Source organism: Hyperolius riggenbachi, chromosome 1 (assembly GCF_040937935.1).
Source record: "Hyperolius riggenbachi isolate aHypRig1 chromosome 1, aHypRig1.pri, whole genome shotgun sequence".
Classification (NCBI taxonomy): domain Eukaryota; kingdom Metazoa; phylum Chordata; class Amphibia; order Anura; family Hyperoliidae; genus Hyperolius; species Hyperolius riggenbachi.
Genome location: NC_090646.1, coordinates 678,296,950 through 678,309,006, shown reverse-complemented (window position 1 = coordinate 678,309,006; position 12,057 = coordinate 678,296,950). Strand labels below are relative to the sequence as shown.

At 49.6% G+C, this 12,057-nt stretch overlaps 1 protein-coding gene across 1 annotated transcript in view; it reads right to left on the bottom strand.

Annotated features, from left to right (window-relative positions):
* Positions 1-12,057, bottom strand: part of LOC137544499 (complement factor H-like) — a 200,555-nt gene that overhangs the window by 111,395 nt on the left and 77,103 nt on the right. The window contains exons 4-6 of the mRNA XM_068265587.1: positions 5,223-5,405; positions 4,818-5,000; positions 4,353-4,535 (exon numbers count right to left, since the gene is read on the bottom strand). Coding sequence (XP_068121688.1) covers positions 4,353-4,535; positions 4,818-5,000; positions 5,223-5,405 — 549 coding nt within the window. The remainder of the gene's footprint in view (positions 1-4,352; positions 4,536-4,817; positions 5,001-5,222; positions 5,406-12,057) is intronic.

The window sequence follows — 12,057 nt, the reverse complement described above, 5'->3', positions numbered from 1 at the left end:
TGCTCCCTGCATCACCATGCAGTCACATCTCTGCACTGCTCCCTGCATCACTATGCAGCCACATCTCTGCATTTCTCCCTGCATCACTATGCAGCCACATCTCTGCACTGCTCCCTGCATCACCATGCAGTCACGTCTCTGCACTGATCTCTGCACTACTATGCAGCCACATCTCTGCATTGCTCTCTGCATCACTATGCAGCCACATCTCTGCACTGCTCCCTGCATCACCATGCAGTCACATCTCTGCACTGCTCCCTGCATCACTATGCAGCCACATCTCTGCATTGCTCCCTGCATCACCATGCAGTCACATCTCTGCACTGCTCCCCGCATCACTATGTAGCCACATCTCTGCACTGCTCCCTGCCTCACTATGCAGCCACATCTCTGCACTGCTCCCCACATCACTATGCAGCCACATTTCTGCACTGGTCCCGCATCACTATGCAGCCACATCTCTGCACTGCTCCCCGCATCACTATGCAGCCACATCTCTGCACTGCTCCCCGCATCACTATGCAGCCACATCTCTGCACTGCTCCCTGCCTCACTATGCAGCCACATCTCTGCACTGCTCCTTGCATCACTATGCAGCCACATCTCTGCATTGCTCCCTGCAACACTATGCAGCCACATCTCTGCAATGCTCCCTGCATCACCATGCAGTCACATCTCTGCACTGCTCCCTGCATCACTATGCAGCCACATCTCTACATTTCTCCCTGCCTCACTATGCAGCCAAATCTCTGCACTGCTCCCTGCCTCACTATGCAGCCACATCTCTGCACTGCTCCCTGCCTCACTATGCAGCCACATCTCTGAACTGCTCCCTGCCTCACTATGCAGCCACATCTCTGCACTGCTCCCTGCATAACTATGCAGCCACATCTCTGCACTGCTCCCCACATCACTATGCAGTCACATCTCTGCACTGCTCCACACATCACTATGCAGCCACATCTCTGCAGTGCTCCCTGCATCACTATGCAGCCACATCTCTGCACTGCTCCCTGCATCACTATGCAGCCACATCTCTGCACTGCTCCCTGCATCACTATGCAGCCACCTCTCTGCACTGCTCCATGCATCACTATGCAGCCACATCTCTGCACTGCTCCATGCCTCACTATGCAGCCACATCTCTGCACTGCTTCCTACATCACTATGCAGCCACATCTCTGCATTGCTCCCTGCATCACTATACAGCCACATCTCTGCACTGCTCCCTGCATCACTATGCAGCCACGCCTCTGCACTGCTCCCTGCATCACTATGCAGCCACCTCTCTGCACTGCTCCTGCCTCACTATGCAGCCACATCTCTGCACTGCCCCATGCATCACTATGCAGCCACATCTCTGCACTGCTCCATGCATCGCTGTGCAGCCACATCTCTGCACTGCTTCCTACATTACTATGCAGCCACATCTCTGCACTGCTCCCTGCATCACTATGCAGCCACATCTCTGCACTGCTCCCTGCATCACTATGCAGCCACATCTCTGCACTGCTCCCTGCATCACTATGCAGCCACAGCTCTGCACTGCTCCCTGCATCACTATGCAGCCACATCTCTGCACTGCTCCCTGCATCACTATGCAGCCACAGCTCTGCACTGCTCCCTGCATCACTATGCAGCCACAGCTCTGCACTGCTCCCTGCATCATTATGCAGCCACCTCTCTGCACTTCTTCCTACATCACTATGCAGCCACATCTCTGCACTGCTCCCTGCATCACTATGCAGCCACCTCTCTGCACTGCTTCCTACATCACTATGCAGCCACATCTCTGCACTTCTCCTTGCATCACTATGCAGCCACATCTCTGCACTGCTCCCTGCATCACTATGCAGACACATCTCTGCACTGCTCCCTGCCTCACTATGCAGCCGCATCTCTGCACTGCTCCCTGCCTCACTATGCAGCCACATCTCTGCACTGCTCCCCACATCACTATGCAGCCACATTTCTGCACTGCTCCCGCATCACTATGCAGCCACATCTCTGCACTGCTCCCCGCATCACTATGCAGCCACATCTCTGCACTGCTCCCTGCATCACTATGCAGCCACATCTCTGCACTGCTCCCTGCCTCACTATGCAGCCACATCTCTGCACTGCTCCTTGCATCACTATGCAGCCACATCTCTGCATTGCTCCCTGCATCACCATGCAGTCACATCTCTGCACTGCTCCCCGCATCACTATGTAGCCACATCTCTGCACTGCTCCCTGCCTCACTATGCAGCCACATCTCTGCACTGCTCCCCACATCACTATGCAGCCACATTTCTGCACTAGTCCCGCATCACTATGCAGCCACATCTCTGCACTGCTCCCCGCATCACTATGCAGCCACATCTCTGCACTGCTCCCCGCATCACTATGCAGCCACATCTCTGCACTGCTCCCTGCATCACTATGCAGCCGCATCTCTGCACTGCTCCCTGCCTTACTATGCAGCCACATCTCTGCACTGCTCCCTGCCTCACTATGCAGCCACATCTCTGCACTGCTCCATGCATCACTATGCAGCCACATCTCTGCACTGCTCCTTGCTTTACTATGCAGCCACATCTCTGCACTGCTCCCCGCATCACTATGCAGCCACATCTCTGCACTGCTCCCCGCATCACTATGCAGCCACATCTCTGCACTGCTCCCCACATCACTATGCAGCCACATCTCTGCCATGCTACCCGCATCACTATGCAGCCACATCTCTGCACTGTTACCCGCATCACTATGCAGCCACATCTCTGCACTGCTCCCCGCATCACTATGCAGCCACATCTCTGCGCTGCTCCGTGCCTCACTATGCAGCCACATCTCTGCGCTGCTCCCTGCCTCACTATGCAGCCACATCTCTGCACTGCTCAATGCATCACTATGCAGCCACATCTCTGCACTGCACCCTGCATCAATATGCAGCCACATCTTTGCACTGCTTCCTGCATCACTATGCAGCCACACATCTGCAGTGCTCCCTGCATCACTTTGCAGCCACATCTCTGCACTGCTCCCTGCATCACTATGCAGCCACATCTCTGCACTGCTCCCTGCATCACTATGCAGCCACATCTCTGCACTGCTCCATGCATCACTATGCAGCCACATCTCTGCAATGCTCCATGCATCACTATGCAGCCACATCTCTGCACTGCTTTCTACATCACTATGCAGCCACATCTCTGCATTGCTCCCTGCATCACTATACAGCCACATCTCTGCACTGCTCCCTGCATCACTATGCAGCCACATCTCTGCACTGCTCCCTGCCTCACTATGCAGCCACATCTCTGCACTGCTCATGCCTCACTATGCAGCCACATCTCTGCACTGCCCCATGCATCACTATGCAGCCACATCTCTGCACTGCTCCATGCATCGCTATGCAGCCACATCTCTGCACTGCTTCCTACATCACTATGCAGCCACATCTCTGCACTGCTCCCTGTATCACTATGCAGCCACATCTCTGCACTGCTCCCTGCATCACTATGCAGCCACATCTCTGCACTGCTCCCTGCATCACTATGCAGCCACATCTCTGCACTGCTCCCTACATCACTATGCAGCCACATCTCTGCACTGCTCCCTGCATCACTATGCAGCCACATCTCTGCACTGCTCCCTGCATCACTATGCAGCCACATCTCTGCACTGCTCCCTGCATCACTATGCAGTCACATCTCTGCACTGCTTCCTACATCACTATGCAGCCACATCTCTGCACTTCTCCCTGCATCACTATGCAGCCACATCTCTGCACTGCTCCCTGCATCACTATGCAGACATATCTCTGCACTGCTCCCTGCCTCACTATGCAGCCACATCTCTGCACTGCTCCCCGCATCACTATGTAGCCACATCTCTGCACTGCTCCCTGCCTCACTATGCAGCCACATCTCCGCACTGCTCCCCACATCACTATGCAGCCACATCTCCGCACTGCTCCCCACATCACTATGCAGCCACATTTCTGCACTGCTCCCCGCATCACTATGCAGCCACATCTCTGCACTGCTCCCCGCATCACTATGCAGCCACATCTCTGCACTGCTCCCTGCATCACTATGCAGCCACATCTCTGCACTGCTCCCCGTATCACTATGCAGCCACATCTCTGCACTGCTCCCTGCATCACTATGCAGCCCCATCTCTACACTGATCCCTGCACTATTATGCAGCCTTGCCCACATACTGCTCCTGCCTGATCACAGCAACTGAATCTACTAAAACTGTATTATAATGTATTTCAACCCATTACCTCCGATGGACCCCAGATGCTGCCCTAAGGTCTCTGTGTTGGGTGGAGAAGTGATCATTATACATCTGTGTGTTCTCACCTGTGCAGGTAACCGCTGGAGACCACCTTCTGTCACCATAATTATTAGTCACACATCTCGTTCTCTGAGATGTCGGGTAATATCCGGTGTTACACCAAACTGTGACCCACTCATCTGCGGTATAATACTCCTTATCTCTGGTCACACTGAGCATGTTCCCTATGGAGGGTCTCTGACAGCCGGCTGTGACATAAACACACAAAGGACCATTATTATTATTATTATTATTATTATTATTATTATTATTATTATTATTATTATTATTATTATTATGTCTAAGTCAAGTCATAGCACAGACTCTCCCTCAGCAATCTGATGAGAATATTAGTATATGTCTATATAAATATATGCTTCAATGACAAATGACTTATCAATATATAATATACTGTAGATCATTCAGAGATTCCAGGTTTCTGTATTTTGTGGAGATGTAATAACTATACAGGTAAGTCTGTGTGTTCTCACCTGTGCAGGTAACTGCTGGAGACCACTGCCTGTCACCACGGCTATTAGTCACACACCTCATTGTCTGAGATTTCGGGTAATATCCGGTGTTACACTGCACTGTGACCTCCTCATTTATGGTATAATACTCCTTATCACCGGTCACACTGAGCATGTTCCCTATGGAGGGTCTCTGACAGCCGGCTGTGACATAAACACACAAAGGTATATTATTATTATTGTTATTGTTATTATTATTATGCACAGTTCTCAGTTTATGCAGCTCTTTACTCTGAACAGTTTATACAAGAAACAAATGACTTATCAATATATAATATGATATATAATATAGATCATTTAAAGATTCCAGGTTTCTGTCTTGTGTGGAGATGTAATAACTATACATGTAAATCTGTGTGTGCTCACCTGTGCAGGTAACCGCTGGAGACCAGTCATGTCTGTCACCACCCCACTTCACACACCTTGTTGTCTGAGATGACGGGAAATATCCGGTGTTACACCAAACTGTGACCTCCTCATTTATGTCATAATACTCCTTATCACCGGTCACACTGTGCATGTTCTCCATGGAGGGTCTCTGACAGCCGGCTGTGACATAAATACACAAAGGTTCATTATTATTACTATTATTATGATGCAGTTATACAGGTCCTGACATTTCTCTTGCTGTTTACATTGAACAATTCCTGTCAGTCACTCTCCGTCAGGATCTAATGACAATATTAATCTACTGGAATTCTCGGTTTGGAGATCGTTGTTACATATACTAGTGGAATGTGGTAAATCTCTCACATCTGATAATGATCAGTTACTTGTCACATTGCCTCCATGTTAGCTGAGATGTCAGCAGAGACCCTCCTAATATTCCTCTCCCAGCTGCAGCCACATCTCTGCACTGCTCCCTGCCTCACTATGCAGCCACATCTCTGCACTGCTCCCTGCCTCACTATGCAGCCACATCTCTGCACTGCTCCCCGCATCACTATGCAGCTACATCTCTGCACTGCTCCCTGCATCACTATGCAGCCACATCTCTGCACCGTTCCCTGCCTCACTATGCAGCCACATCTCTGCACTGTTCCCTGCCTCACTATGCAGCCACATCTCTGCACTGCTCCCTGCCTCACTATGCAGCCACATCTCTGCACTGCTCCCTGCATCACTATGCAGCCACATCTCTGCACTGTTCCCTGCCTCACTATGCAGCCACATCTCTGCACTGTTCCCTGCCTCACTATGCAGCCACATCTCTGCACTGCTCCCTGCCTCACTATGCAGCCACATCTCTGCACTGCTCCCTGCATCACTATGCAGCCACATCTCTGCACTGCTCCCTGCCTCACTATGCAGCTACATCTCTGCACTGTTCCCTGCCTCACTATGCAGCCACATCTCTGCACTGCTCCCTGCCTCACTATGCAGCCACATCTCTGCACTGCTCCCTGCACCACTATGCAGCCACATCTCTGCACTGCTCCCTGCACCACTATGCAGCCACATCTCTGCACTGCTCCCTGCATCACTATGCAGCCACATCTCTGCACTGCTTCCTGCACCACTATGCAGCCACATCTCTGCACTGCTTCCTGCACCACTATGCAGCCACATCTCTGCACTGCTCCCTGCATCACTATGCAGCCACATCTCTGCACTGCTCCCTGCATCACTATGCAGCCACATCTCTGCACTGCTCCCTGCATCACTATGCAGCCACATCTCTGCACTGCTCCCTGTATTACTATGCAGCCACATCTCTGCACTGCTCCCTGCACCACTATGCAGTCACATCTCTGCACTGATCCCTGCATCACTATGCAGCCACATCTCTGCACTGCTCCCTGCATCACTATGCAGCCACATCTCTGCACTGCTCCCTGCATCACTATGCAGCCACATCTCTGCGCTGCTCCCTGCATCACTATGCAGCCATATCTCTGCACTGCTTCCTACATCACTATGCAGCCACATCTCTGCACTGCTCCCTGCATCACTATGCAGCTGCATCTCTGCACTGCTCCCTGCATCACTATGCAGCCACATCTCTGTACTGCTCCCTGCATCACTATGCAGCCACATCTCTGCACAATAGTAATAATCCTAACATTTGTACAGCACTTTTCTCCTGCCAGACTCAAAGCGCTCAAGAGCTGCAGCCACTCAAGAGGCCACCCTGCAGTGTTAGGGAGTCTTGCCTGGAACTCTTTACTGAATAGGTACTGACTCTAGCCAGGATGCAAACCCTGGTCTCCCATGTCAAAGGCGGTGCCCTTAACCAGTACTCTATTCAGCCACTGTACTGATCACTGCATCATTATGGAGCCTCATCCACATACTGCTCCTGCCTTCGGCCCCCACTGCTCTATTTTTTAATCAATACAGCACCAACATCTTCTGTAGTGCTGTACAGAGTGCTTGGTCGGATGCCACACAAGGAATACTGCTTAAGGTGGGTACACACGTCAGATAAAAGTGAAAGATCACAGACCAATGTTACCCCCTTCCATGTTGTATGAGAGCCATACCTACACAGTCTATGCTATGGAGCTGAACTCCCCATCAGACTGAAATCTTTGCAAGATGCTGCACACACAGATGCTGTACACATGCAACAGATCATTATCTGCAAAAGATCTGTTCCTGCAAAAGATCCGTTCCTGCAAAATGCATTCATAGTCTATGATATCTGCAGAGCCTCATACACACCTTGTTTAACAAACATTCATCTGCAGATCAGATCCACCAGGATGGATCTTCAGATCTGCAGATGATTGTCAGATCTGCAGATGAATGTCTGTTAAACAAGGTGTGTATGAGGATCTGCAGATATCATAGACTATGAATGCAATTTGCAGGAACAGATCTTTTGCAGGAACAGATCTTTTGCAGATAATGAATGTGTACGGGCATCTTTGTGTGCAGCATCTTGCAAAGATTTTATCTGATGGGGAGTTCAGCACAATAGAATAGACTGTGTAGGTATGGCTCTCATACTACATGGAAGGGGGTAAGATTTCTGTCTGATGTGGAGTTCAGCTCCATAGAATAGACTGTGTAGGTGTGGCTCTCATACTACATGGAAGGGGGTAAGATCTCTGTCTGATGGGGAGTGCAGCTCCATAGAATAGACTGTGTAGAGTATGGCTCTCATACTACATGGAAGGGGGTAAGATTTCTGTCTGATGGGGAGTGCAGCTCCATAGAATAGACTGTGTAGGTGTGGCTCTCATACTACATGGAAGGGGGTAAGATTTCTGTCTGATGGGGAGTGCAGCTCCATAGAATAGACTGTGTAGGTGTGGCTCTCATACTACATGGAAGGGGGTAAGATCTCTGTCTGATGGGGAGTGCAGCTCCATAGAATAGACTGTGTAGAGTATGGCTCTCATACTACATGGAAGGGGGTAAGATTTCTGTCTGATGGGGAGTGCAGCTCCATAGAATAGACTGTGTAGAGTATGGCTCTCATACTACATGGAAGGGGGTAAGATTTCTGTCTGATGGGGAGTGCAGCTCCATAGAATAGACTGTGTAGGTGTGGCTCTCATACTACATGGAAGGGGGGTAAGATTTCTGTCTGATGGGGAGTGCAGCTCCATAGAATAGACTGTGTAGGTGTGGCTCTCATACTACATGGAAGGGGGTAAGATTTCTGTCTGATGGGGAGTTCAGCTCAATAGAATAGACTGTAGGTGTGGCTCTCATACTACATGGAAGGGGGTAAGATTTCTGTCTGATGGGGAGTGCAGCTCCATAGAATAGACTGTGTAGGTGTGGCTCTCATACTACATGGAAGGGGGTAAGATTTCTGTCTGATGGGGAGTGGAGCTCCATAGAATAGACTGTGTAGGTATGGCTCTCATACTACATGGAAGGGGGTAAGATTTCTATCTGATGGGGAGTGCAGCTCCATAGAATAGACTGTGTAGAGTATGGCTCTCATACTACATGGAAGGGGGTAAGATTTCTGTCTGATGGGGAGTGCAGCTCCATAGAATAGACTGTGTAGGTATGGCTCTCATACTACATGGAGGGGGTAAGATCTCTGTCTGATGGGGAGTGCAGCTCCATAGAATAGACTGTGTAGGTATGGCTCTCATACTACATGGAATGGGGTAAAATTGGTCTGTGATCTTTCATTTTCCAAAGACTGTGGTCTGATGTGTGTATGAGCCTTTACCAAGGAAAATATGGAATATAATTTTGCCTTCCTAAAACAGGTGTGTGTAATAATGCAGCTCTATGCAAGCAACTGTGGTCTCCAATGATGCATCACTCTTGAATATGCAAATAGTCTGATGAGGAAAAGAATGTCTGAAAAAGGCTGTCTACATGTGGGGTTGATGTGGCTCTATAAGATGTATAAGCTATAGGCTTGCTATACTCCAGCAGTTCTGGATGTGAGCCTGGCATCAGGGCATAAAGGGCTGGTTCACATTCATATAACGCAATTATTTTAAATTGCTCTTTTTGGCAATTTTCCCAGCAATTGCCCTTTGTGATTCTCATTTGGGGAACAGGAATTGCATCAAAATCATTTATACAAAATGCAATTGCTGCACTGGTCCCATAGGGATACATAGTCACAGCACTTTGCTAATCATGGCGTTCAGCAAAGCTCTAAAACCCTGAGCACCCCAGTGTGAGCCAGCCCAAAGAGATGATTTCCATATTCGGGAGTGATGCATCATTGGAAGCCACAGTTGCTCACTTAGGCCTTGTTCACATTGCGTTCCGGCATTCACGCGTCCGTCCACGTTGGGTGGGTTTTGTGGCGTTTTTTTCCCCATTCCCGGCGATTACCTGTGCGCTGTGGTTTTTTTTTTTTTCTACCACTTTTCTAAGCGGTTTTGCCGAGCGATTGCAGTTTTTCACTTAATAGAAGGTATAGGGAAATCGTTAAGCGAATGAAAAAGTGCTTTCTATAGTGATTTCTCCAGCACTTTTAAGAATATATGCATTGTATTCATTCTTTTCCGGGTCAGAGAGTTCACTTCCTGACTGACTTCAGGAAATAAAAATCTCAAACGTTCATCAAATGCGCTCAGAAAAGCACAAAATCGCCCAAAGCTCAGAAAACGCCGGGAATCGCTTGAAAAAAACACCCCCAAAAAAGCTCAGCGCTTGCGATTATAGATGGCCCGAATTTGTTCTACAGTGAACAGCTATGGGGAATGACCTGAGGTCATTTCCGCATACGTCATTTTATGCATTACTGAGCATCCACTTTTCCGGCAGCCGCGCGTCCCTGATCGCATACCCGCAGCCAGGAGTGCTCTGCGCATGTGCATGACGTCACCAGCAGGCGCGTGATCAAGGCCGTGCGTCCGCCGGGAAAGAATCTGTGCAGTAATACGTAAAATTACATATGCGGAAATGACCCCGTGGTCATTCCCCATAGCTGTGTGCTGTAGAACAAACTTGGTCCATCTCTACTTGCGATTTATAATGTGAACATAGCCCTAAACCCTCAAGAAAATGCTCACTTTTTTAATAACTTTTTAGCTGTGCTGTTTTAGTTGCTGGGTGCCTTTTTTTTTTTTTTTTTTTTTAGTAGGTAAGATAAGAAATTATGTCCAGGGAGAAATCTCATGAGAAAAGTAACGTTGAATAAGGGCCCTTATGCGAGGAGGGGACTTGGTATCCTGAATAAAGCTGGGAATCTCCTTTCCAGCCACTGTGCAGATGCAGGACATAAAATATCACCCCAAACCATCACTCAAATCATCTTATTACTGCTCAACAATTTCTCCATGCCTCCCTTTTTTAAGTTAATTTCATTTAAATTAACATCAGTTTCTCTCACTTCTGCTGGACGCTGTCACTTTTTTGTACCTTTACAATCCAGACACTGGCATTGTTTACAAGGAAATAAACAAGGCAGTCTCCATATCCTGAAACAGGTGGTTTTGGGCACATGGCGCTCATCGCCGGGCACCTAGACCAGGCAGCAGTGTAAGGCAAAAAATAAGGGTGATTTGGGGCTCCAGCCGGATTCCAGTACCCCAACTTACATCTCCCTCTGAGTTGCTACGACTCGGAGAGGGAATAGTATTTAACGCCGCCAAGGAGTTTAGCGGCAGCATTCGGCTCTCCCGCCACCCAACTCAGTGCTCCACGTTCCGCTCACTTCAGTATCCCTATAACAGCTGAAGTTCCAGTTTACAAGGCTAGAGGTGGCGCTAACATTCAGGCAAGGGGGGAAATTGCCCCTGGGTCCCAGAGCCCAGGGAGGGCCCTCAAGCCTGTCCCATCTTCACTATTTAAAAATGTTATTCGGCCGGCCGGGCTGCCAGGTACCGCGACCATTGTCTAGGGAAGCAGCGGCAGGCTGGAGAAGGAGGAAGGGCCCTCCTGAGTCCCCCCCCCCCCTGCCTGCCTTTATGCAGAGTGATGCGAGCGAAAGAGACAGTACAACTCACCTGTCAGCGCTGCTGGGAACTTCTGCAAGTTTTCTCCCCATCACGCAGTTCTGTGTCTCCTCTCTGCTGCCCCCTAGTGGCACCTCTCATTACTGTGCCACTGGAGGAGTTGTAGAGGAGATACAGAACTGTTTGTTGAGAAGAAGACGTGCAGAAGCAACGCAGAAAGGTGAGTTGTACTGTCGCTTGCATCACTATGCATATGGACTGGGGGAGACTGCCTAAATGGAGGGACATCTGGCTATCTATACTAGGGGGACACTACCTAATACTGGAGGTTATAGCTAAAAATTAATACATGGGGGCTAACCAACATCTTGCTATATATACTGGGCGGGCTACCTAATCCTGTGGGGACACATATGTTTATACTGGGCGGGCTACCTAATCCTGTGGGGACATCTGGCTATCTATATTGGGGGAGGGGGTGCACTACCTACGGCAGCGCAGTGGGGGAAGCAGTCGGGGGGGAGGGTGTCAGGAGGGCCCTAAGTTACTTTTGCCCCAGGGTCCCATTGGAGCTAGAACCAGCCCTGTACAAGGCAGAGGTGTTGGGGAGATAGAAAGTAGCGTGGAGCGCAGACACAAGAGCCCCCCCACACTCCAAGACAACTGCATTTTGCAAAATTGCTTTGGCTTATCCCTACTGATCAAGTGCGGCCCTTAGCCTGGTTCATCAGCTTGTCCTGGGAATTAAGAATGTTTGTAGACAACATCACAATGCACAGCAACACTCAAGGCTGGTTCAGCATAACACGGGCTCTGGGCAAGCCCTAACATGGGGCTACCTTGGCCATGCAACCCCCAATATAGCAATTTTA